The 27,351-nt window shown below is 37.8% G+C and overlaps 1 protein-coding gene across 1 annotated transcript in view; it reads right to left on the bottom strand.

The window, feature by feature from the left end:
• STK32A (serine/threonine kinase 32A) overlaps positions 1–27,351 on the bottom strand; it is a 139,348-nt gene that overhangs the window by 75,678 nt on the left and 36,319 nt on the right. The window contains exons 3-4 of the mRNA XM_070465596.1: positions 23,620–23,675; positions 22,436–22,587 (exon numbers count right to left, since the gene is read on the bottom strand). Coding sequence (XP_070321697.1) covers positions 22,436–22,587; positions 23,620–23,675 — 208 coding nt within the window. The remainder of the gene's footprint in view (positions 1–22,435; positions 22,588–23,619; positions 23,676–27,351) is intronic.

Below are 27,351 nucleotides of genomic sequence, written 5' to 3'. Positions count from 1 at the left end.
TAAGAATCACTGTTGTCCTGTGCACTAAAATGGTAGAAGAATTAATTAATCTGTGTTTTTTACACTCTGATCAAGGAGTGCCCACAATAGGCTTTACAGAGTTTAGTAAAAGCATTAGCCCTTGTAAGAAGAGATCCCTGAGGAATGAACTAAGAGGAGGCTAGGGTGCATCGTCCCATCTATGAAGTACAAATTGGAAGTTTAAAGCCTTTCTTTGGAGTACTGGCCATTATATTTCTCCTCTTGTGGCTCTGTAGTAATTTTCCAAAGTGTGTCTAGTGTGAAACTCACAAAAAATAAAACCAAACTAGTATTGGATTGGTCAAAATTTTGTTTGGGTTTTTCCAAAAGATATTATAGACAAACTCAAATGAACTTTTTGGTCATCTCAATATTATTCACGAATTTGCCATGACAACACTGAAAACCTAATATTCATAAAAGTCAGATTTCAACAGTTTATAAATAATTATGCCCAGTTTTTGGGGGGTGTATGTGTGTTTGTGTTTGAATTGAAATACCACAGCATGCGCAACAAGCTGAAAGAAAGGTTAATCGCTAGGGTAACATGGGAACTAAATTGAGAAAGAATCTAGATTTGCTTTGGTATCATTTAAGAGGGAGAGAATTTACACACCTAGCGTGTCAAGAGTGAGAAGACTTTCATCAAGGCTTGATGATGCGAGCCACCTTCAGTGAGAATGTGGAGAACAAGGCACTCTCATGCGCTCAGGACAGAAGGTAGTTTGGTAAGAGTGCCTTTGAGGACAATTTGGAAATACCTCTTGAAAAACCACATGGTATTTGACCCTATAATTTCACCGCTGGAAAATTTCACCATAGACACAGTTGAAAAATTACACCAAGATGTAAGGATACAGAGGACATTATATAAAATAAAAAACAATTTGCATGCCCATTAATAGGGAAGCATACGAATAAATTATAGTATATTCATGTTACTGATTATACACCAATTTTTTTAAAATGAGGCAAATCTATATTCTGATAGGAAAAGATTTTCAAAAGATACGGCAATGGGAAGATGCACTACAGTACATGGATGCTCAATGTATATAATAGTATATAGTAAAAAAAAAAGGATATACAAACACAACCACAAAAGGAAAAGGAACACTTTACACACATATGCTGGTATATGCATAAAATCTTTTTGAAAATAAGGTAACCAGGTATCTAAGTAGTAAGATTATGTCACTTAATTTTTATATTTAGAAGGCCTAATAAACTCAACAAAAATATTTCTACTTTGATACGCCTAATATATTCTGTCTCCTTGCAACCAGAAGTAAATAAGCCTCAGAAATCTAGTACACAGTATAGTGAGTATAGAAAATAGTATTGTATTACAATCAATAAACTTGCTAAGAGATTATGACTTAATGATTTCAATCACTAAAAAAAGAGATCATTATGTGACATGACAGAAGTGCTGATTATCATCACAGCAATCATATTATAATACATAAATGTGTCAAGTTAACATGTTGTACACTTAATATTGCACAATGTTAGATGTCAAATATATTTCAATTAAAAAATTATTTATGTTGTCTTGGCTCATCAGGAAAGGAACTAACACAGATCTGTCAGCTTCTAATCTATACTAATGATCTAGAAGTTTTCATCAAATACTCAGTGTTTACAAATCACTGATTATTCTATAAATGTCTGCTTTTAGAAAGGATCTTTTATAGAATATTTGAGTCCTTAACATGGATTCAGACAAGGTCCATACTTTGTCCTTGGTTTATGTGCCTTTGAAACCTATTTTTATTCTAAAGTTTTCTTATTCAAACTCTTCTTTTCTTTTATTCCTAGTAATTTTTTATTGAAGAAATTAACTCATTTTTGCTGAAACAGTTGCAAAGTCTGAATTTTGCTGTTTGCATTTCTGGCATGTCTTTCTCTGTTTCTGCTGCTGCTGCTGCTAAGTTGCATCAGTCGTGTCTGAGTCTGTGCGACCCCATAGACAGCAACCCACCAGGCTCCCCTGTCCCTGGGATTCTGCAGGCAAGAACACTGGAGTGGGTTGCCATTGCCTTCTCCAATGCATGAAAGTGAAAAGTGAAAGTGAAGTCGCTCAGTCATGTTCGACTCTTAGCGACCCCATGGACTGCAGCCCACCAGGCTCCTCTGTCCACAGGATTTTCCAGGCAAGAGTAGTGGAGTGGATCACCAGTGCCTTCTCTGTTCTCTGTTTCACAACTCTGTATTTTGCAAAAATTGGTGATTAGATCTTAAGGTTTGCCAGATTCAGGTTTGACTGGGCAGTGTTGCTGGGTAGGGTGGGGCAAGACTACTTCACAGGTGGAGGTGTGCACTTTGATCAGGAGGTATATAATTAATAAGTCTGTCTTCTCATGGTGTTATCAATCACTAATCACCTGAATGCCTAGATCCAAAGATTCCTTAGAGGTTGTAATATTCGAGTTCTATCATTTCTCCTTTTTATTTTAGCTAGAGTACTTTTATAAAGAGAAATAGGCTTTCATCAATTACTTGGTTACTTAAGGTATGGTTCATATAGGGAAGGTAAAACGAATGCTGAGGTCTTTTATTTATCACTTTTCAAAATGATTTGTTGGTTTCCTAGAATCCTCCCAAAGCAATCAGTAAGTTTTTTTAATCCTAATGAAATCATGGGTGTCATGTTGTCACTCTTACTGATATCTGTTCTTTGGCCTTTGTAACATAGCCAAGTTGGATCATGTGTTATTTGAAATAACCCTCGTAGGTTTTGATAGCTATAAAGCTATCAGAAGATTTTCTGATATGAAAAGATATTCATGGTGATCTTGTACATTTCCTCCTCCAGACTGAGTGACAGAAGTGTTTGCTGCAATTGGGTTGTCATTGCTACTAGGTCTTTTCAATGGGCAGAGCTAGGAATAGATATAAATACTTGATATAAGTATAGGTATTATATATATGTGTGTGTGTGTATATATATGTATATGTTTATATATATGCTTCTCAGGTGGCACAAGTGGTAAAAAAAAAAACCTACTTGCCAATGCAGGAGACCTAAGAGACCCGGGTTTGATCCCTGGGTTGGGAAGATCCCCCTAGAGGAAGGCATGGCAACCCACTCCAGTATTCTTCCCTGGAGAATCCCATGGACAGAGGAGCCTGGTGGGCTACATCCACAGGCTCACCAAGAGTTGGACACGACTGAAGAGACTTAGCATGCATGCACACATAATACATATATGTTTACACAAAAATAATTGAAGGTAAATGTGCCATAAATTCATAGTGACATTTTCAATTTACATTCAAGACTATAGCAAATCTTAATCTCATCAGTATTATAGCAGTAACTCCTTTCTTCCTTCCTGAAAATCCTGATTCTCAAAGATTTTGATATCTCTCAAAGTTTTAACATATTACCCACCATGCTGTTTGCTTTACCCCGTAATATAGGTAAAACACTTTCAGAAGAGCAATATCAACATTACCTTCAACAATACCATTACTGAAAACACTTTAAGCAATTGCTATTCTTTTTTGTCATTACAGCATAATTACACTAAAAGTCACTGAAAATCACTTGAAATAGTACATTTCTGTGTGGTTATACAGCAAAACCAGATAGAGGCTTGGGTTCATTTGTTTCACTATACATTCCATTTGAGGAGATTGTTTTTAAAATTTCATTTTCTTTTATAGTTATATGAAATATTTATGTATTTTATGAAGTCAAAATCAAGTCTTCAAATCCAGGTATATTGAGAAAAAGTCTCCCGTTCCTCTCAATTTTAAGGCCTCCATTCATTTATTAATAACTTCTAAAAAATATTTTTTGATTATAGTAAAATACATATAAGATTTACCATATTAACCACTTCAAGTATATAATTCAGTGACATTAAATACATTCACAATGTTGTGTAATCACCACCATGACCTATTTTCAGAACATTCTCTTCACCCTGAACAAGAATTCTACCCATAAAAATAATACATTGCAATTCTCCCTCTCCTGATCCCTGGTAACCTCTGTTTCTACCTGTATGTATTTGTCTATTTCAGGTACCTCATGTAAGTAAAATTTTGTATCAGACTTATTTCACTTACCATAATGTTTTCAAGGTTTATTCATGCAGTATCTATCAGAATTTCATCCCTTTTTAGGCTGAATAGTATCTTGCTGTATCCATATACCACATTTTGTTTTTCCATTCATCTGTTGACAAACATTTGGGTTGTTTCTATCTTTTGATGTCTGTGAAAAGCGCTGCTGTGAATATTGGTGTACAAATATCTGAGTCCCTTTCAAATATTTTAGCATGCTCTTAGGATTGGAACCACTCGATTGCATATAATTCTATGTTTAACTTTTTAAGAAGTGAAAGTGATAGTTGGTCAGTTGTGTCTGACTTCTTGTGACTCTATGGACTGTAGCCTACCAGGCTCCTCTGTTCATGGAATTCTTAAGGCAAGAATACTGGAGTGGGTAGCCATTTGCTTCTCCAGGGGATCTTCCTGATCCAGGGATTGAACCCTAGTCTCCTGCACTACAGGCAGATTCTTCACCATCTGAGCTAGCAGAGAAGCCCTTTTTAAGGAACTGCCAAACCACTTTTCACAGTGACTGCAACATTACATTCCCACCAGCAATGCACACTGGTTCTAATTACTTCTTATCTTGCCAACACTTTTTATATTACAATTTTTAAGTAGTAGCCATTCTAATTGGTGTGAAGTGTTATATTATTGTGGTTTTGATTTGCATCTCCCTAACTCCTAGTGATGTTGAACACCTTTTCATGTGCATATCTTCTTTGTCAAAATGTCTATTCTAACCTTTTGTCCATTTTCCAATTGTTTTATCTGTCTTTTTATTATTGAGTTGTAGGAATCCTTTACATATTCTAGATGCAAGTCCCTTATCAGATATATGATTTGCAAATATTTTTCTCACTTGTCTTTTAACTTTCTTGATGATGTCTTTGAACAACAAAAGTTTTAAATTTTGATGGTGTCCAATTTATCTGTATTTTTTTTTATTAGTTGTGCTTTTGGTGTCATATCTAAAAAACTATTGCCTAATCCAAGATAACAAAGATCTACTCCAGATTTTTAGAATAATAATTTTTATGGTTTTAGTTCTTTAGGTCTATTACCTACTTTGAGTTCATTTTTGTTAGTGTGAAGTAGGGGTTCTTTGCATTTGAATATCGCATTGTCCCAGCACCATTTGCTGAAAAGACTGTTTACCCATTGAATTTTCTCTCCCCCTGATTAAAAGTTAATTGATCATAAATGAAGGGCTTGTTTTTAGACTCTCAACTCAGTTTCATGTTTATTATTATGCGCCTTCTATACTGTCTTCATTACTGCAGCTTTGGATTAAGTTTTGAAATCATGTGTGAGCCCTCCAACTTTGTTCTTTTCAGACTGTTTTAGCTATTCCTTTGAATGTCTTGAGTTTCAGATCCCTTGAAGTTGTATATGAATTTTAAGATCAGCTTGCCATTTTTTCCCCAAAGAATCTACTGAGATTTTGATAGGGATATAGATAGAATCTGTAGATCAGTTTGAGGTCACACTGCTTTTTCCGCTTAAAGGTGTAGACAACAGACCTTAACAGTGTATAGAGATACTTCTCAGTCCCTTCTCAGCTGTGTAGTGCTGCATTTTATGGATGTTACTTGTTTCCTCAGCCTGTTTCCTACTGAAGGACAATTCGTGTTGTTTCCAGCCTTTTGCTATTACTGATACAATAGTGAAAAACTTCTTGCATCTTGCTTTTTGTAGTTTGGCCAGGACTACTTTGGGGTAGATTCCTAGAAGTGGGTTTGCTAAGATAAAGTTTATTAAAACAAAGGGTAAAGGCACATGTAATTTTAGACTCTGAATTGCCAAATTTATCTCTATAGGGGGTATATCATTTTTAATTCCCACAAAGAATTTATGAGAGTACTTATTTCCCACATTCCCTTTCTAGAATATGTTGTCCAGTTTCCAGTTTTCCTCTTCAGGAAAACCCAGCAGTAAAGAAGATTTGAAATTTATAAAATGCTTTTTCTTTGTCTCCTAAGTAGCCTTACAATATTCTCCAAAGAAAAAACACCTTAAATGCCTCATCAAAACACACATAGATGACCTTATCCACTCTTGGGTATCTTATATGTACAGTATATCCAGGTTCAAAATGTACATATCTAGGGACTTCCTTGGAGAAGGAAATGGCAACCCACTCCAGTGTTCTTGTCTAGAGAATCCCAGCAACAGAGGAGCCTGGTGGGCTCCTGTCCATGGGGTCGCACAGAGTTGGACACGACTGAAGCAACTTAGCATCAGCAGCAGCAGGGACTTCCTGGTGGTCCAGTGGCTAAGACTCTGCCTCCCAATGCAGGGTGCGTGTGTTCAATCCCTACTGGGGAACTATGATCCCACATGCTGCAGGGTATGGCCAAAAATTAGAAGAAAATAACATATATCCAAAATTCATAAACATGGAAAATTTAGAATTTACATAGATCTTTTTGGAAGTGCATAGGATGGATGTGAGGACTACCATGTAATAGTTATGATAAATGTTCACTAAAACTTCCTTTTTCCCCGGAGGAAACTTTTATGTACATGTCAGGAGACACAGCTTCATTCCCTGCTGGCTCAGATGGTAAAGAATCCACCTGCAATTCGGGAGACCTGGGTTCGATCCCTGGGTTGGGAAGATCCCCTGGGGGAGGGCATCGCAACCAACTCCAATATTATTGCCTAGAGAATCCCCATGGATGGAGGAGCCTGGCGGGCTACAGTCCATGGGGTTGCAAAGAGTCAGACACGACTGAGTGACTAAGCACAGCACAGGAGACATAAAGACTCAGAGTTCATTTATCCTCTACTTTAGTCTTTCCTAACTTCTTCTCACCAAATATAAATAAGATGTTAATCCTCTTTGTACTTTCAGAGCACCCAGTCATTTCTCTGTTATAGAACACTCCAGAAACCTAGCTATAGATGCTTGCTTTGTATTGTCTTGTAACCATTTTCTTTTTTTTTTTTTGACCTGAATTCCTCATTTGAACACTTTGAGGAATTTATGCTTTCCTCAGTCCATCCATCAGCAACCTCAGCATCCAAATAATTTGGTACATGATGAACACTTGTTTATTCAATGACCATTTTACACCTAATTATTTGTTTATTATACAAGGTGCTGAGGCTAAAAGAGTAAATCAAGAATCATGGTTTCCTTGTTCAGAAATCTAATCATCTACACAACAAATATCTGCACAAATATCTAGTTATAAAACATAAGGGCTGTGAAGGAAAAGTGTAAGATACTGTGCTAGAAACTAATAGAAGGAAATGACTTTGAATGCAGGGGTTCATAAAAGCCTCAGAGATAGTAATACACACACTTACTCACCTGATTCAAACCATAAATTATAGCCTCCGAGAAAATGAACCAAAATCCATAATTTACACAATGATAAAGATTGTGGATGAATTTTAAACACCACGCCTAAGACATTGCAGATTATTTTCCTGACATTGTGATGTAGTAGCTGATTTTCCTCCAGCTCTGACTTCTTTGTGGACAGAGCTTTAAATGCTATTCCCTGATCCATCAGCTCATCTGGACTGGCCCTGGAGATGTTATTTATGAAGTTTCTCTGGGGAAAATATGACTATTATTATCTTCTACAGAATCTCCTGAGATAGTACCTCAGAGAATACTCTAGCCAGTAAACAAGCAAAGGGGAATAACAACATCTCGCCACCCCCCTGCCCATGTAAAAGGAAAAGTAAGACCCATGCTCAGATGATAATGAGGAACCATTAAATCATATTCTTACCCATAGAATTTTTCAGGGGTCCAGAGAAAAAGTATCAGAAGTTAACACTTATTGTGCTTCAGGAGAATTGTAGACTGCCTGCAAAGAGACACTCTGAGTGGGATGAATTCAGGTCACTGATGGGTTACCAATTACCACTTGTGATTCAGAAAGTGGCTGGACAGGCCCTGACGGGGTCGAGGGGGTTCCAGGATATGTTGAGTCATGTATTTTGATTGATGATTTCTCCAGCGGATGAAGTGGAGGGAGAAAAATTTCATCCAGCACCTGGTATTGTCTACTACTTTGCCTCTCTAGCCAGAAAAGCATTTTATGTCCTTACTGACCTAGCTGTCGCCTGTCTCAGAATTCCAGGGCTAGGAGTGAACATTCCAGCCCTGCTATCAAATACAGAGATCCTTACTTTGTCCTCCATGCCCTTCTCATTTTTAATGCATCCCATTTCCCTTCACCAGACTAGTGTTTATAGTCAAACTAGACCAACATTCAGAAATGTTTTGGTCTCATGAGGCTTTCCATCCATCTCCAGTTCTGATATCCAGCACTTGGAACTCTATCAGGGAAGCAGGAGCAGACATATTGTTTGCTTGTTTGTTTTCCTTTTTTAAATCTCAAACTGGAATATATCAAGTTACAAATGGTGATTTGGTTTCACTAACACATTATAACTCATCATGTTAAAGATTCTTGAAAATTTTTTAAATTGATTTTGTAGTTTTGTTTAATTTTTTAAACTTCAATTCCAGAGTTTTGGAAGTAATGATATTTGTATAAGTAACATTAAAATAAAATATAAGTTAAGACTGAGTGTCTTAAAGAATTTGGGAGTGGGATTTGGAATCTAGACTTGGCATGACTTTCTGGTTTTGTAGTTTGGCAATGAATCAAACCTCTCATCTTCAGCTTACTCATCTTTATAAGGGGACAAATACTATTTTTAAGGTATAGGAACTAGTATTTGAAAATACATGAGATCATAAATGTAATATTTTAGCATAACACCTCAAAAATAAACTCTCAAAAATATGAACCATCTTCAGTTCAGTCACTCAGTCGTGTCCAACTCTTTGCGACCCCATGGACTGCAGCACACCAGGCCTCCCTGTCCATCACCAGCTCCTGGAGCTTGTTCAAACTCATGTCCATGGAGTCAGTGATGTCATCCAACCATCTCATTCCCTACTGTCCCCTTCTCCTCCTGTCTTCAATCTTTCCCAGCATCAGGGTCTTTTCCAATAAGTCAGTTCTTCACATCAAGTGGCCAAAGTTGAGTTGGAGCTTCAGCTTCAGCATCAGTCCTTCCAATGAATATTCAGGGTTGATTTCCTTTACGATTGACTGGTTTGATCTCCTTGCATTCCAAGGGACTCTCAAGAGTCTTCTCCAACACCACAGTTCAAAAGCATCAATTCTTCGGTGCTCAGCTTTCTTTATAGTCCAACTCTCACATCCATACATGACTACTGGAAAAACCACAGGTTTGACCAGATGGACCTTTGTTGACAAAGTAAGGTCTCTGTTTTTTAATGTGCTGTCTAGGTTGTATGAAAAGTATGAAAAGGCAAAAAGATATGAACTGTCTTAGATTTTATGTATGTATGATTTCCTCAAGTTTCTTCCAAGAGTCTATTTCTTGAGACTACCTCCTCAAAATACATTTTCTTTTTTTTTTTTTTTTTCAAAATACATTTTCAATTCATCAAATTCTGTCATAGTGAGGATACCCCTCCCAAAGAAACTTAAACACACATATATGCTTTAAATCAGCAGGAAAAAACCAACAAATATCCATTAAACGAACTCTAAGGAGAAAAAAACAAAAACAAAAAAACCAGTGCTGATTGGATTCACTTTACATTTATAACCACAAGTCTGAAACAGATACTTAGAAAGTCCTAATTCTCTATTAATTTCACACTTTCAGTCACTTAGCAGGTTTCTCCTCAAAATCCTATCTTGGGCCCATTCTCCACTCTCGGTTGATAACTCATATGACACAGAGGCAGTGGCATGAGAAATAATTCATCTGCCCAATAACAAATCCACCACATTAGAAATACCGAGTTACATACTGCTGTTCACTGTTCTTGTGCAAGGAAAGAAGTGCCCTAGTTTCTCCCTAGGGCCAGTGCACTTACTTGTTCCCTGAACCACATCTATCTCTTCACCTTCCACAGCTTGCTCTGCCTATCTCCCCCTTTCTATCCTACATTACCAGGTCCTTTCTCTTGATTGGCTGATAATACTGCCTTTAAACTTGTTTATGCACATTAAAAATACATATAATATACATAATAAAAGAAATATTGATATATAAAAATAAACATAAATAGATATTTTAAAATGTGTACTAGTGAAGGGAAGTGAAAAGCAAAGGAGAAAAGGAAAGATATACCCATTTGAATGTAGAGTTCCAAAGAATAGCAAGGAGAGCTAAGAAAGCCTTCCTCAGCGATCAATGCAAAGAAATACAGGAAAACAATAGAATGGGAAAGACTAGAGATCTCGTCAAGAAAATTAGAGCTACCAAGGGAACATTTCATGCAAAGATGGGCTCAATAAAGGACAGAAATGGTAGGGACCTAACAGAAGCAGAAGATATTATGAAGGGATGGCAAGAATACACAGAAGAACTGGACAAAAAAGATCTTTACAACCCAGATAATCACGATGGTGTGATCACTCACCTAGAGCCAGACATCCTGGAATGTGAAGTCAAGTGGGCCTTAGGAAGCATCACTACGCACAAAGCTAGTGGAGGTGATGGAATTCCAGTTGAGCTATTTCAAATCCTGAAAGATGATGCTGTGAAAGCGCTGCACTCAATATGCCAGCAAATTTGGAAAACTCAACAGTGGTCACAGAACTGGAAAAGGTCAGTTTTCATTCCAATCCCAAAGAAAGACAGTTTCAAAGAATGCTTAAACTGCTGCACAATTGTACTCATCTCACATGCTAGTAAAGTACAGGAAAACAATAGAAAAGCTAGTAAAGTAAAGTAATGCTTAAAATTCTCCAAGCCAGGCTTCAGCAATATGTGAACCATGAACTTCCAGATGCTCAAGCTGGTTTTAGAAAAGGCAGAGGAACCAGAGATCAAATTGCAAACATCCTCTGGATCATGGAAAAAGCAAGAGAGTTCCAGAAAAACATCTATTTCTGCTTCGTTGACTATGCCAAATCCTTTGACTGTGTGGATCACAATAAACTGTGGAAAATTCTGAAAGAGATGGGAATATCAGACTACTTGACCTGCCTCTTGAGAAAGCTGTTTGCAGGTCAGGAAGCAACAGTTAGAACTGAACATGGAACAACAGACTGGTTCCAACTAGGAAAGGAGTATGTCAAGGCTGTATATTGTCACCCTGCTTATTTAACTTATATGCAGAGTACATCATGAGAAACACTGGGCTGGATGAAGCACAAGATGGAATCAAATTGCCAGGAGAAATATCAATAACCTCAGATATGCAGATGACACCACACTTATGGCAGAAAGTGAAGAAGAACTCAAGAGCCTCTTGATGAAAGTGAAAGAGGAGAGTGAAAAAGTTGGCTTAAAGCTCAACATTCAGAAAACTAAGATCATGGCATCTGGTCCTATCACTTCATGGCAAATAGATGGGGAAACAGTGGAAAGAGTGAGAGACTTTATTTTTTGGGGCTCCAAAATCACTGCAGATGGTGACTGCAACCATGAAATTAAAAGATGCTTACTCCTTGGAAGGAAAGTTATGACCAACCTAGATAGCATATTAAAAAGCAGAGATATTACTTTGCCAACAAAGGTCCGTCTAGTCAAGGCTATGGTTTTTCCAGTGGTCATGTATGGATGTGAGAGGACTAAAAAGAAAGCTGAGTGCCAAAGAATTGATGCTTTTGAACTGTGGTGTTGGAGAAGACTCTTGAGAGTCCCTTGGACTGCAAGGAGATCCAACCAGTCCATCCTGAAGGAGATCAGTCCTGGGTGTTCATTGGAAAGACTGATGTTGAAGTTGAAACTCCAATACTTTGGCCACCTGATGTGAAGAGCTGACTCATTTGAAAAGACCCTGATGCTGGAAGGGATTGGGGGCAGGAGGAGAAGGGGACGACACAGGATGAGATGGTTGGATGTCATCACCGACTTGATGCACATGGGTTTGGGTGAACTCCGGGAGTTGGTGATGGACAGGGAGGCCTGGCGTGCTGTGGTTCATGGGGTCGCAAAGAACCGGACATGACTGAGCAACTGAACAGAACTGAACTGAGGGTCTAGTGATACATACAAAGGGACAATCTGCTGCTGCTGCTGCTAAATCGCCTCAGCCGTGTCCGACTCTGTGCGACCCCATAGACGGCAGTCCACCAGGCTCCCCTGTCCCTGGGATTCTCCAGCCAAGAACACTGGAGTGGGCTGCCATTTCCTCCTCCAATAGAACATTACCAACCAGGGTTTACTGTAATAGGACACGAACAACTAGAGTTTATTTTAATAGGACATGACCTACTAGGATTTATTTTAGGATCAAGGTTGCTTTAAGATTTGAATCAATTAGTTTCCTTCACCACATGATAGAAATGATCTTGATAAAACAAAAACACATTTGACAAAATTTACTACTCATTAATGATAAAGAAAAAAAAACCTTATAGCAAATTAGTATTGGAAGCAAACTTTATTGTGATAATGAAAAAAGTGAAAGTGAAAGTCGCTCAGTACTGTCCAAGTCTTTGTAACATCATCGTCTATACAGTCCATGGAATTCCCTAAACCACAATACTGGAGTGGGTAGCCTTTCCCTTCTCCAGGAGATCTTCCCAACCCAGGAATCAAACCCAGGTCTCCCACATTGTAGGTGGATTCTTTACCACTGAGCCACAAGGGAAGCCCATTGTGATAATGGATATCTACAAATCCATGGCTATCATATGAAATCTTGAAATCCTTAAAACCTTCCCCGTGAAATCAGGACAAACACATAAGAATGTGCACTATATTCCGAATTTTTCTCAATACAAATGCAATGGGCATGAAAGTAAAAGGTAAGAAGTTTGGAAAGGAAGAACTAAAACTGTCACTGTTACTTAATGACATGATTATAAATTTTGAAGATCCAAAAGAATCAACAGGCCTACTGGTAGAATGAATAAGAGAATCTAACAAGGTCACTGGACACAATTATTGAACGTCAATTGCATTTTGGTAAACAAGAAACAAACTACTAGAAAATTTAACTTTGATAATTACTCTTTGTAGTCATGTAAAAACATTAAATCCCTGGAGTAGGAAATAGCAACCCACTCTAGTATTCTTGCCTGGAAAATTCCATGGACAGTGAAGCCTGGCTGGCTACATCCCTGGGGTCACAGAGTTGGACACGACCAAGTGACTGAGCACACACACAAAACACATCAAATACCTAGAAATAAATCTAAAGACAAATATGCTAGAACTCTACACTAAAAACTAAAACTAAAAATAGAAATTAAGGAATATCTTAACTATAGGTATATGTGTATTTGATAAACTGGAAGGTTTCATAGTTTAAATATATGTTAATTCTCCCTGAACTAATCTATACATTCAATATAACCCAATATAAATACCAGCAGCTTTAAAATACAAATTGAAAAGCTAATTATGAAACTATATAGGATTGGAAAGGGCCAACCATAATCAAGTTAATCAAGAATAAGACTTACGTCACTGAATTCTTTTACCAGTCTGAAGCTATAGTACTTAGGGTAGTGTGACAAATGTGGCAAGGTACACAAACAGATCTATAAAACAAAGCCTAGAAACCCACACATGTGTGATGACTTGACTAATAACAAATGTGTCACTAGGATGCAGGAAGGAAAGTGAAAAAGCTTCAATAAATGATGTAGGGTTAATTAGATATCCATATGGGGAAAAAGTGAATCTTGATCCTGGATTACAGATGTAAATATAAAGCTAAAACAATAAAGCTTTTAGGAAATGAGATATTTTCACATTGGTGTGGGCAAAGATTTCTTAAATATGATACAGAAAGCACTGCCTATAAAGGAAAAGACTGATAAATTATACCATATTTAAATTCAAGCTTTAATGATTATCTACAAAAACATCATTATGGAAGGAAGAGATAAGTCACAGACTGGGCAAATAATTTACATCCTCAATAGGACTTGTTTACAGAATATGTCCAATCCTGGTGACTCATCAATAAAAAAAATTGTCTGCATCACAGGAGACATGTGTTGGATCCCAGAGTTGGGAAGATGCCCCGGAGAAGGAAATAGCAACCCACTCCAGTATTCTTGTCTGGGAAATTCCATGGACAGAGGAGTCTGGTGGGCTACAGTTCTGGGGTCTCAAAGAGCTGGACATGACTTAACGACTAAACCACCAATCACAGAATATATAAATAACTTCTATAGATCAATGAGAAAAAGAGGCAAAAAAAAACATAGAAAGATGGACAAAAAACTCAAGCACTTCTAAAAAAAAAAAGGGTTCCCAATGGCCAATAAGCACATAAAAATGTGCCCAAACTCTAGGTAACTAGGAAAATTAAATCTAAAACCAATGTGAATTCTTACATCTTGCTGATGTGAATATAAATTGGTACTTCTTTGGAAAACTGCCAAGTAAATGTACATGAATCTTAGGATCCAGTGATTTAATTCCTAGGTTTATGCCCCCCTATATGAGTACTTTTGTTTACCAAAAGATACAAACAAGCATGCTAATAGCAGAACTATTTAAAAGTTTCAAACTGGAAACAACACACACATCCATCAACAATAAAATAGATAAATACTACTATATATTATACATAAAATAGATAAACAAGGATCTACTGTATAAATAGGGAACTATACTCAATAATTTGTAATAACACATATACATAGGGATCACTGTGATGTACACCTGAAATTAACACACTGTGAATCAACTACACTCCAACTTTTAAAAATTGTTTTGCATAATAAAAAATTTTAAGATGTACAGATAAATCATGGCATATTCATACAATGGACTATAATAGAGAAATGACAATATACTTGCTACTTGTGACAACATGGGTTAATCTCAAAAGACAACAAAACCAATTTGTATGCCACCCTCCAAAAGGAAAATTACACAGTCCCATGTTTTCATCAAGTCACTCCCTTCAGTCTTTTGTCTAAACTTTTGAAGTTGGCTCTTATCAAGGTCACAATATGCATATCTTCCCAAGTCAGTGGGTAGTTGTTTCCTCATTCCTGACTTCTCTGCAGCACTTGAAATGGTTTATACACCTTCTTTTCTGAAGTACTTAGTGTCCTCGACTCTGCGTTGCCACAGTCATCTGATTTATTCCTCACTTGTTGGCTAGGTTCTTAGCAATTCCTTCTTTTCTAGTTCCCTGAGTCTTCCTCGTCTGTCAGAACTATTAAATGCTCTAGATCTTGAATCCTCAGCCCTTTTCTTCTAATTACTCTCCAGTGGTGCTTTCTTCAAATCCCTGGTTTAAGTAGCACCAATAAGCCAATGATTCCCATATTAGTATTTTGTGGGACTTTTCCTCGGAGTCTGGATTTCTTTTCTGAGCTCCAGACTCATCTTCTATTCAACAGCTCTATCTGGCTACCTAAGATGCAGCTCAAAACTAACACAGGGAAGAGAGAAGAAAGAGTTCTTTATTTTGCCAATAAACCTGTCTCTCCTCAGATCTCCCTCTTTAGTGAATGACATTATTATTTATTAAGTGCTCAGGCGGACAGTCTAGGAGTCATTATTTATTTCACTCTTTCTTCTTGCCAAGGGGTAGGCATGTTTTCTGAGCAAGGCCAGTTGGATTCCCTCCCAGGACTCTGAACCTTGAGTAGGTGATGCAAGGTTAGAAAATTGGCTACAGATGACTCATCCCAGCTGAGACAGCCTATTAGTTCCTGCCATCTAGAGTCCCAGAGCTGCCTCTGGCCCTCACCCTCCTGAGACCTACTTCTCCAAGCTTTACTTTTGATAATTATGTAAGCTACCCCATATCCTTCCAATGAATCTCTCTTGAGCTTAAAATTTCTAATATCTCCTGTGTTGTTTGCAATTAAGGACTCCTTTTGAATACTGAGGAGTAAATGAATAAGTGAATATGTGTATTATAAAGACCTAGTTTCTTGGCCATTAGTCCATTAGTCAGTCAGTCAACAACTATATGGAACAATTATTATGTGTTGGCCACACAATAACACTGTTTTTTGCTAAGTTTGTTTTCAGGAACTACTCCATTCTTTCACACCTACCCAAGTTCATCAGGGCCAAATCTAAGGACGATTTCTTCCTATGACAACACTGGATAATTCAGGATTATCTCCCCTTCACAGGGCCCTTAATTTAATCATATCTCTTCCTAAGTTGACAAAGCTGACAGTGGTTAAAGTAATGAGACATTTTAGTTAGTTATATCCTATTGCAATAGGCAAAGAGTCCAGTGTGAACTGAACTAAACTTTGATTTGTTTAACAGGGAACAGGGAGGATCGTGAGGTGGGGCCCCAAAGAGTCGGGAACGGGAAAACCTACAAAAACTGGGACGGTGGGGTTGGTCTACGTGAAACGCATCTGGTTTGTTAAATGACGCTATGTAAGGGAAGTTGGGCTCCGCCCCACCGGCAGAGGCTGAGAGAAGGTGCACGGTCTTGAGGGGTTGGGTGGGGAAACAAAGAGGAAGTTTTCACAGCAGACTTCAGTTTTCTCAGCAAAGCATTTTAGGGGGCTAGGGTCATTCTAGGATGAGACTTTGAGCTGTTAGAATATGCAAGTGTTTAGTTGACATTTTTAGAGGGCACGGTTGAGACCTAGCTGAGAAAAGGGCTTAGAGGAGCCTGGCTAGAGAGCTGGGTCAGGAGAGAACCATCACCGCCAGGTGGGCCCACTGTAATCACAAGCGTCCTCAGAAGATGGAAGAGGAAGGCAGAAAGTCAGAGGGTTGAATTTGGAAGCAGCGGCCATGAGCCAAGGCTCACAGGCAGCTTCAGGACGCTGGAAAAGTAAGGAAAACAAATTTTTTGATAGGGCCTCCAGAAGGAGGATGACAGCTTGGATTTTAGCTCAATTAAGACTGAATTTGCACTTCTAACCTCCAAAATTGTAAGATAATACATATGTGTGTTTTATAATTTATATTCTTTTAAATTGGTATGTTTATATTTATAAAATATAAAAATTTATATTCTTTTAATGAGGGAAAATTCATTTATAGTGAATGCACAAATATTAAGTGTAAAATATAATAAACTTTGACAAATATATACTCTCATATGAGCAACACCACAGTAAAGGTAATAGAACCTTTCAATCACTCAAAGTTTTCCACATACTACCTTCTAGTTAATCTCTACATTCCATAGGTAATTGTTGTTCTGATTAGTTTTGTCTGTTTGTGAACTTTCAGTGCAAATAACTGTGCAGGGTGAAAGAAAAATAATGTTTCATTATACTATGAAAATAGCTATAACCTCAACTTCGATTCGTGTTGTTTTAAACCACTAAGTTTGTGGTAATTTGTTGTTGTTTTTGTGTGGTAATTTGTTAAAGCAGTAGTAGATAACTATTATAATTACTTCTGAGAGATGACATATGGGTATTTATGATCTTCATTAGAACTTTCTGTATTTTATACCAAAACATTTATTTTATAGTCAAAGAAACTGAGTTAACTTTTTAGAACAAAAGACTTTGTAATGCCCAAGCCAGCTCATGTTCAGGCACATTTGTCCACCTGAGAAATTTTAGAATCATTTCTGGCCATGGGGGAAAGGAGTCATTTCATTTCTGGGAGGGGCCTCAGAGTTGTTTGTTTAAAGCAGATATTAAACGTTTACTGTGTCTGAGATGCTTTATATACATGTTCTTATTCATAAGTAGTACCTTCTGCTATGGAGATTGCCGTCATTCCCAATTATAGATGAAGAAACCAAGCAACATACAAAATGTAAATTGCTTCATTTACATAGTTAACAAGTGGTGAGATGGATTCAAACTCCTCTCCCTCTGACCTCAGGGCCAAGAAAGAACCTGGAACAGGCATGACAATATGGGGCTGCTGGTGAGTGTGGGAGATGTGGCAGAGGCGTGATGGGAAAAGAGTGGGAAAAAAGGAGCCAAAAGCCTAGTCCCTCTGCTAATTCACTTTGTTCGCTCATTGATTTGTTGATTCAACAGAGATTTATTCAGCCCTTCCTGTGAGGTGGCCACCATTACTATAAGGAGCAGGAGAGTGAGCAGTGGACAAACCTGCCTTATGGAATCTGTATTCTTGTGGGGTATGGAGAATGAGCGACAAAATCAATCGAATTTCCTTACATATTTTGCAAGAGAGTCTCCCAAGATGTCCATAGTGGAGGGGAGAGTTCAGCAGGAAGAGCAGGGGCCTTGAAGTCGGGATTCCTGGGTTTGAGTCCTGGCTGTGAGACTCTGGGGCGTGGCTTAACCTCTCTCAGCCTCCGTTTCTCCAGGTGTAAAATGGGAAAAATAATCTCTATCCACATAGGTTGCTGGGATGAATACATAACATCATATCTGTGAAACCCAAAGTAATAGGAGCTATTATGTTGATACCGGGACTCTGAAGGCCACCCTGCGTTCTCAGGGTCTCTGATTCTGTGACAGGTGCCAGGGCTCTGAGTCACAGACGATGGAGTCTGGTTCCAGGGAACCCATTCGTGCGGCTGTGTTGAGCCATCTCCCAGGGCTCCCTTTTCGCACTCCCAGGACAAATGGTCCTTTTCACTTAATACAGACAATCTCCTCTCCTCATTTCCTGAAACCACACGCAGACCCTTGGGAGCTCACTGGAACAGGAGAGCCAGGCTAGGAGAGCAGAGGAGCGGCTGTGTGCAGCTGCAGGCTTAATTCCAATTAACAAAAGCCACTTGGGGATCTGTGCTGGGCAGGTCTGGGGCGATTGGTTCTCGGCTATGGGTTGCCAGGGCTTTGTTAGAGGCCCCTGGGAGGGGCTCCAGGGAAGAAGGTATTTGCTTTTCTTGGATACCCGCCCTGAATGGCAGCCTTCACTTTGTAACATAACCTTTATCTGATGACTGTGTTCTGGGTGGGGCCAAGTCTTCGGAGGCTGGGGAGGTTGGATTTTAATTCAGCAGTTTCTTCCACCCTTAACACTGCTGCTCTGGGATTAATGACCTTCCTCCCCTCTCCCCTGAAACCCGTAGGTGCACTTAGACCCTCCATGCACTTCTCACAGTTGATATATTCATGTGCCTTCTGATTAATAGCATCCTCTCATGGTTACTGGTAATGTGTGGGTGAGCAGGTCTATCTAGCTTGTGCTCACCACTGCATCCCCACGGTATGGATCTGTGTTACAATTAGGGTCCCCAGAGTGAGGAAATACAAGATACCCATTTAAACTCACTCATTATCTGAATTTCTATTTCAGTTAAAAATGTCCTGTATGATACTTGGGATATATACCAAAAGGTACTGGTTATTTATCTGAAATTCAAATCTAATTTGCATCCTGGATTGTGTCTGGCAACCCTAATTATAAATTGTGGTGCTCAGGAAATCTGTACATGAAAGAAGGAATGAATGGGACTCATGCATTATCAAATACAGATATTTTACTGGAAAGTACACACTGTTAGCAGTGGTCGTTTCAAGGTGATAGGATTATTGGAGAGTTTTCATTTTTCTATGTGATCTTCTGCTTTTCAAGCTTCCATGAGTGGAAATGCTTTCAAATGTAATATGTGTATATGTTTATATCAGTATATTCATAAGCCAACTTCTTAACATTAGTGCAAAACCTTGTGTTTTCCTTCATCCTGAAAACCAGAATTTTCTGAACATCCCCAGAGGACAAGGACATTTTGAGCATCCATGAGAAGATTATTATAAGTAGTATTGACAGGCCTACAGAGCATATCAGCAAAACAGAATACATAAATGGGTACAGAGGAATTTTTTAAAGAAAATATTGCTGTAATTTTATCATATGATGCTTCTTAAAAAAACCAACTCCTGAAGTTTTGGGGATGTAAAGCTCAGTCTAGTTAAACCCAGGACATAAAAATCTGATTAAATTGTATATAACACACTGGAGAGCTTTGTTTCTTTGATTCACAGAATAAAGGTGGAAAAAAAAATAAGCATAAGCTTTTATAGGGAATGAGTTGGCATGTGAGTGCCACCACACAGCCATGATGCCGTGGGGCCAAGTACCCTTCAAAGTTGTCTTCTGGGGTCCACAATGGCCATTGGTTCTGGGCACGTTCAGAATGCTATGACTTAATGGAGCAAGGTAAGAACTACCATTTGTAAGATGCAGACTATATTCTGGGCACTGGTTGCACACATTAACCCATTCTAACAATGAGACTTAAGAATTATGAAGTAAGTTACTCATAACCACACCTCCTGAAATATTACAAGGTACTTAAGAGTTGTGGAAAGAGACACTTATATTTACTATGCTATACTAATTAAGGCATTTATTAGAAGGAATAAAGATGCTTTCTAAAGACTTATCTCAAGGTTTGAAGGACAAAAGGGCCGCTCTGTTTAGGAATGCTCCCTCCCAGTTTCCAATACTGAATGTGGTGCTAGAATCATAGGGTAAGAAAACTCTTCTCTCTTCTATCAGTGTTAATGGAGCCCCAGGTTCTAACGCAGGATTCAGTGTCAGGGTGAGAAGAAGGGCAGAGTAGAATTTATGTCCTGTTATCACATGCATGGAGAAGAGAATGTCGTCTAGAATGACACCAAGTAAGCAAAGCAAAATCTATAAGCTTTGGCCAGCTTCAAGTCTCATAACACTCATGTTATTTAAAAAGGGGGGAATTGAGTGAAATCAACTTGACCTACTCAGTGATGGGAGACAAGCGTGAGAGAGTATAATGCTAAGTGTGTCCTTATGAAGGGTTCCTGGTCTTAAAAGAAGAAAATTAGTTGCTTGAACTTTTGAAGAAGGACAATGTGACTCTGAACAAAAGGAGATTCATCATTGTGAAGAGAGAGGAAAAAAGGCAATTTGATGATAAGAATGGGAAAGAAAGAGCTGCATCCGTTTAACTCTTTACATGGCAGCATTGTGAATAGGCCGCTCTAAAATGCTGATTAAATACACTGAAGCTGTACTTAAAATTAGCTTCTCTATGTCTGAGGTATGCATAAACTCTAATAGACCTATTTCCAAGTCACACACAACCATCTTCTTTTCAACTGCAGCACAGAGTCTTTGAGCAAATTGTGTATGAAGTGAGCTGTATTAATTAAAGATGGAGACAGGCTTTATGCACTGATTCCTCCATAGAATCTCCCTAAACACACAGTGACATTTCAATGATTTTTCCATTAGTATTCTCTGACTAAAAAGGGGAAAAAATTTTGTGTTTTTTTTTCCTTCACTAGTAAGAACTGCTTGGTATGCATATTTAAATAACAGTCATACTGCATTAGCTTTAAGAACTGGCTCCTAATATAATGGATGCATTAAAATGTAGAGGAAAATGAGCCAGCCACATAAAGACCTCGAAGTAATAGATAATGCAAGCCTCTCTGCCATCTTCTAAGCCTTGGATTATGATAATGGCTTTGAGAGCAGATCAGTCATTTAATGTCTAGCTACTGACATAAATTAGCTCCAGTTGTGTTAAAGCTGGTTTGGGAAGAAAGGCAGCACCCACCTTTTTCCAAATCATGGGTGTGTATATGGTTGCTTAAGAAGTATGCTGCAAGGAAATCAGGTTGCTTGCCCATCACTTTAAGGAGAAGGTGCTTTGTACAAGTACTAACAATCAACTTCATGTCCACCAGCGATGCCATACTTTGCACTCAAAGTCCCTGCTCCACAATTATAGGGAAAAAGATGTAATGAGTGAGAAGACATCTGAACTCATTCCTTGTCAGCCTATTAAATAACAGTGCTTCAAATAGCAGTCCCCAATCTGTTTGGCACCATGGACCAGTTTGGGGCTGCTTAGTCACTTCTGAGTCTCTGCGACCCTATGGACTATAGCCCGCCAGGCTCCTCTGTTCATGGGATTCTCCAGGCAATAATACTGGAGTGGGTTGTCATGCCCTCCTCCAGGGGATCTTCCTGACTCAGGGATCGAACCGGGTTACCTGCATTGCAGGCAGATTCTTTACCACTGAGCCAGCAGGGAAGCCCAAGAACTGGTTTAGTAGAAGACAATTTTGCCACAGAAGTGGGTGGCGGGAAATGGTTTGGGGAAGATTCAAGCGTAGATTGGTTCATGCTCCTATGAGAATCTAATGCTGATCTGTCAGGAGGAGGAGCTCCCAGTAATGTGCGCAATGGGGAGTGGCTGTAAATACTGTAAATACAGGTCAAGCTCACTCACCTCCTACTGGGTGGCCCTGTTCCTAACCAGGGGTTGGGGATTCCTGCTTTAAAAGAATACCAACCTCAAGGACAAGGGGATATATAGCAACAGAACTGAACAGTGTTTATAACAATTTCATTTCTTTAGAAAGGCAAACTGAGGCAAATGAAAGTCCCACAAAGATCCTAATGAGGGTTGTACACGTAGAAATCAGGGTGTGTTTATGTAACAGGGTTGGAGGTGAAGGCAGGACTGTCCCATTAAATGTCCAGGAAAACCACTCACCACAAATTAACCAGGAAAGGGTGCTCCAGTCCCTGCATGATCTGGAGCTCCTTGAAGACATTCCTCACTTCGTTGCGCTCCACGCACTTTTGTTTGTTCATGTACTTCATTGCGTACATCTTTTTGGTATCATTCTTCTGTACGATGCAAACCTAATGGTGCCAACCGGAGTGAGAATGTGATTAGGGAGGTGATGGATCGTGGGCATGAGACAGAACAAGACTGGTTAGCACCGCTTGGAGGCCCTGTCGTGCAAATTCTTTGATGTTAAAGTTGCCACTTAGCTCTGATTTCTTTTTCCTTCCCCTGTACCAATTCAACTTCTAAATCTCTGCTTTCTCAGACAAGTTTGCTTGTTTTTGCTTTTGGGGACTTTTAAGACAACATATTGGGGGAAAATAACTTCCTCCTTGTCAGGAATCATAACAAATGACATTTTTATTCAGATTTTAGTGAGTGAAATGGGCATGACTCAATGTTAAAATGAACAATATTGTGCAAAGAACTTCTTTTAGCAACCACAAGTGATATAACCAAAAAGGACTTGAAGCACTGGGAAAAACACTATGATGTCCATATTTATAAAATTCTTTAAGAGGTTCATATAATGCCAGATAAAGTCGACAGCAGGTGATTCTAAAATGCAAGTTCAATATGAAATACGAGATATTCTGTTAAGTTTGTCTCCGTAAAGAAGCTAATCAGGATTTGAATCTGGAAGATTCTTTTAAAAAATTAGACTGAATGTGTATGTTTTATGCTAGGGTTTTTTTTTTTTTTTACCAGTAGGTCTTTAAAAAAGAAAAAAATATGGTACAACTGAGGAAAACAGAAATCAGCTTCTATCCTTCATGGAAAGATTTAATTCTTACACTGACAAGATAACTGTTACTGAAAGTACTGGTACAATTTGAAAATGATTATGAAACCTTACTCTTCCTGTTACCATAGAGAAAGTGTGAAACTGCAGTGAGTAAACCGATTTGACTTTGAGATAATGCTGAAAGCATACATGTTTGTTATGTAGCTGCCTGTCACATACTTTGTTCAAAGTGTGGTAATACTTTTATAAAAACTCATTATAAAAACATCTCATATTTATTGTGGTCCCAGTAACTCATCTGAACATTCCTGGGCTCTCTGAACTACATACTCTGCTAGTGGTTAATCATTTTGGTTCTTACCTTCCCGAAACTGCCTTTTCCAATGGCTCGCAAAATTTCAAAGTGGTCAAAGTTGACTGTAAAACAAAAAGAACACCATGAGTAATTCAGTTGCTCTTTAGTAAATAATGAGTAATATATAAAGATTGAACTAAACTTAAGTACCTTATGTAAACAACATTCTAGACTACTTTAACATGACCATTCATTCATTTGTAGACATTTCTTAGACACTTAATCACAGTGCTTAGTACTATAGTAGTAACAGAGAAATTGAGTCTCTACTTTTCAGAGACTGTGGTCCAGTGAGGGCTCCATAGAGAGACTCTGACAGGTTAAATAGTCACTAAATGAATGGACAATTAAAACTCTTACTGAATGTTAAGAAAGACAGAAGCCGTGGGGATCTAAGTGTGCATAACAGGGGTTTCACATAGGTGTCCAGGACCTGGTCCTCTGTGCATACATTGCCACTGAAGGCCTGCACTTTAAACATCTTCTCCTTATCTGTTTTCTCATTATAACCACTCCTTCATGTATCAAAATGATTTCAATTTTCCCAAGTAAGAAACTATTACACATGTAAGTTTATACAATGAGTTGATCCCCAAGGCATGAATATCTAACAGAGGAGAATAAATATGAGCATTAAAGTCTATTTGATAAAATTCATTTGAAGTTGGGATGAACTTTTACATCTGCCATTTAAATATTCCACCCTGAGGGAATTCCTGGCAGTCCAGTGCTTAGGATTCCGCCCTTCCACTGCAGGGCACTCGGGTTTGATCCCTGATTACAGAACTAAGATCCCATATGCCACATGACGTGGCCAAAAAAAAAAAAAAAAAAATTCCCATTTCCACCCCTTAACTTTAAATGAAATATAATCTATAAAAATGTTAAATCACTATGTTTAAAAGAAAAAGTTAAATCATTATGTTTTATACTTGAAACTAATACATTTTAAATAAACTATATGTCAACTTAAAAAAAAAGAAAACGTTTCCTTCCAGGAGTCAGAAGCAATAAATATTTAGTTTATGATAGCGTGGTCTCTTGGGTCAGTGCTCAAGAAATGGTTGGTGAAGAGAACAAAGCATAGATTCTCCCAGAAAGGTGACAAGCTTTGGTTATGTGCCTTGATGATCTTGAGAAAATGTCCACTATCTTTTGTGGTTTTTGAAATAGGGATTTAGATGAGTAAAATTCCAAATGAGGGCTTTTAAGAATTAAATCAGAAAAAATTGCAAAATACTAAAAGGTTCTATTCTTCTCTTTAAAAGACATGATTTATTGATTTTAAAATTAATCGGATTAGCTCCTTTTCAAGGAAAGAAAGATGAGTAACGGAACCACTCATCTTCCAAGCTTTCTCAAGGTTGAAATATTTTTATAATGTGACTTTATAATCATTACTTAACACACAAATCACTTTATTTCAGCAAAAAAAACCCCATTTAATTATGTGAGACAGCATGTCTATCACAAATAATTCTGGATTTAACCTGAAAAGAGTGGTGTAACTCTGATAAATGACAAAGTATTTTTTAATATTTTATTAAATTATAGTTGATTTAAAGTGTCATGTTAATTTCTCCTGTACAGTAGTATGATTCAGTTGTACATCTCTCCATATTTTTCATATTTTTTCTATTATGGTTTGTCACATAATATTGAATATAGTATTCCATACTGCAGTAGGACCTTGTTGTTTATCCATTATATATAAAATAGCTTGCATCTGCTAATCCCAAACTCCCAATCCATCCCTCCCACTCCTACTCTTCCCCCTTGGCAACCACAAGTCTGTTTTCTCTGTCTGAGTCTGTTTCTCTTTCATAAATATGTTCATTTATATCACTTTTTAAAAGATTCCACATATAAGTGATATCATATGATCATCTTTGTCTGACTTACTTGACTTAGTCTGATATATAGTCCATCAATGTTTCTGCAGATGGCATTATTTCATTCTTTTTTAAATCTGAGTAATATTCCATTGTATAAGTATACCACATCTTCTTTATCCAGTCCTCTGTCAATGGACATTTAGATTGCTTCCATGTCTTGACTATTGTAAATAGTGCTGCTATGAACATAAGGTTGCCTATATCTTTTAGAACTACAGTTTTGTCTGGATGTATGCCCAGGCATGGGATTACTGGATCATATGACAACTCTGTATTTTCAGGAACCTTTATACTGTTTTCCATAGTGGCTGCACCAATTTATATTCCCACCAGTAGTGTAAAAGAGTTCCTTTTTTCTCCACACCCCATCTAGCATTTGTTGTTTGTAGTTGTTCAGTCACCAAGTTGGGTCCAATTCTCTGCTACTCTATGAACCACAGCACGCCAGGCTTCCCTGTCCTTCACTATTTCCCTGAGTTTGTTCAAATTCATGTCGGTTGAGTCAGTGATGCCATCCAAACATCTTATAGTCCATCACCCCCTTCTCCTCTTGCCCTCAGTCTTTCCCAGCATTAGGGTCTTTTCCAGTAAATTAGCTCTTTGCATAAATAAACTTTTTAATAATGACCATTCTGACTGGTTTTTGGTCTCTCTTTGTAGTTTTGACTTGCATTTGTCTAAGAATTAGTGATGATGAGCACTTTGACATGTGCCTATTGGACATTTGTATGTCTTTGTTGGAGAAATGTCTGTTAATGTCTTCTGTCAATGTTTTGATTGGGTTGTTTGGTTTTCTTCTTGTTGAGTTGTACAAGCTGTCTGTTTTGGAAATGAAGCCCTTGCCAGTCGCATTGTTTACAAATATTTTCTTCTAGTCTGTAGGCTGTCTTTTGTTTTGTTTATGGTTTCCTTTGCTGTGCAAAACTTTGTAAGTTTGATTAAGTCCCATTTGCTTATTTTTGCTTTTATTTCTGCTGCCTTGGAAGACTATCTTAAAACATTGGTACACTTTATGTCAGAGGATGTTTTCCCTATGTTCTCTTCTAGGAGTTTCATGATATCTTGTCTTATATTTAAGTCTTTAAGCCTTTAAGATTCTGAGTCTTTATTTTCTCATCTTTAAAAACAAAAAAAGGGACTGACCCTTCTAGACAAGAAAATACCCTTTTATATGGAAAAATGCTAATAAAACTATTTACTTAAGTCATTCACTTGACTGTGTAATCTTCTCAAACTCCTTGGTACTGAGTTTATTTTATTTGCTACATCAGAAACTCTGTGAGGGCAGAGATTATATGTTGTTTAGTAATCTTTGTTTCACCTTTGTTTTCCTGGCAACTCAGAAAATTCCTGACTTGAAATAGTTGAAGGCATGTCTTTGTACTTCCCATAGAGCCTGGTACAGTGATTTACACATTTATTTATTTGGCAAATAAATCAAAGTAAGCTGTAAAAATAGAGAAGAACCCCCAAACAATTGCTTCTTATAAACAAGAGCCATGTGAGAACATGGGTCTTCTAAGGAAGTATTTTGCAGACTAAGTCAGGAGCCATTAATAAGTTAGTGGTAATAAATCAATTTAGTGGTAGTAAAAAGCATTAAAAAATCAAATGGCATAGGATAGATAAGAAAATAACAAAAATGTCTTTTTTTTTACAAAAATGTCTTAAATGTAGTTACAGTAGTATTGACTCTGAAACTTTTGTTTCAGTTTTACATAATGTGTGTAGATAGATATGTACTGTATCATGAGTTAATTTTTTGTCTGTATTTTAATATGACTTGTCAACATAAATTGTAAAACTCTTTTATAAGTTTCCTCTTGTTTCAAATTGAAATAAC

The sequence above is a fragment of the Odocoileus virginianus genome, chromosome 3 (genome assembly GCF_023699985.2).
Source record: "Odocoileus virginianus isolate 20LAN1187 ecotype Illinois chromosome 3, Ovbor_1.2, whole genome shotgun sequence".
NCBI classification, from domain to species: domain Eukaryota; kingdom Metazoa; phylum Chordata; class Mammalia; order Artiodactyla; family Cervidae; genus Odocoileus; species Odocoileus virginianus.
Note: the sequence above shows the minus strand (reverse complement) of the source record. Positions and strands in the feature narration are given on the sequence as shown.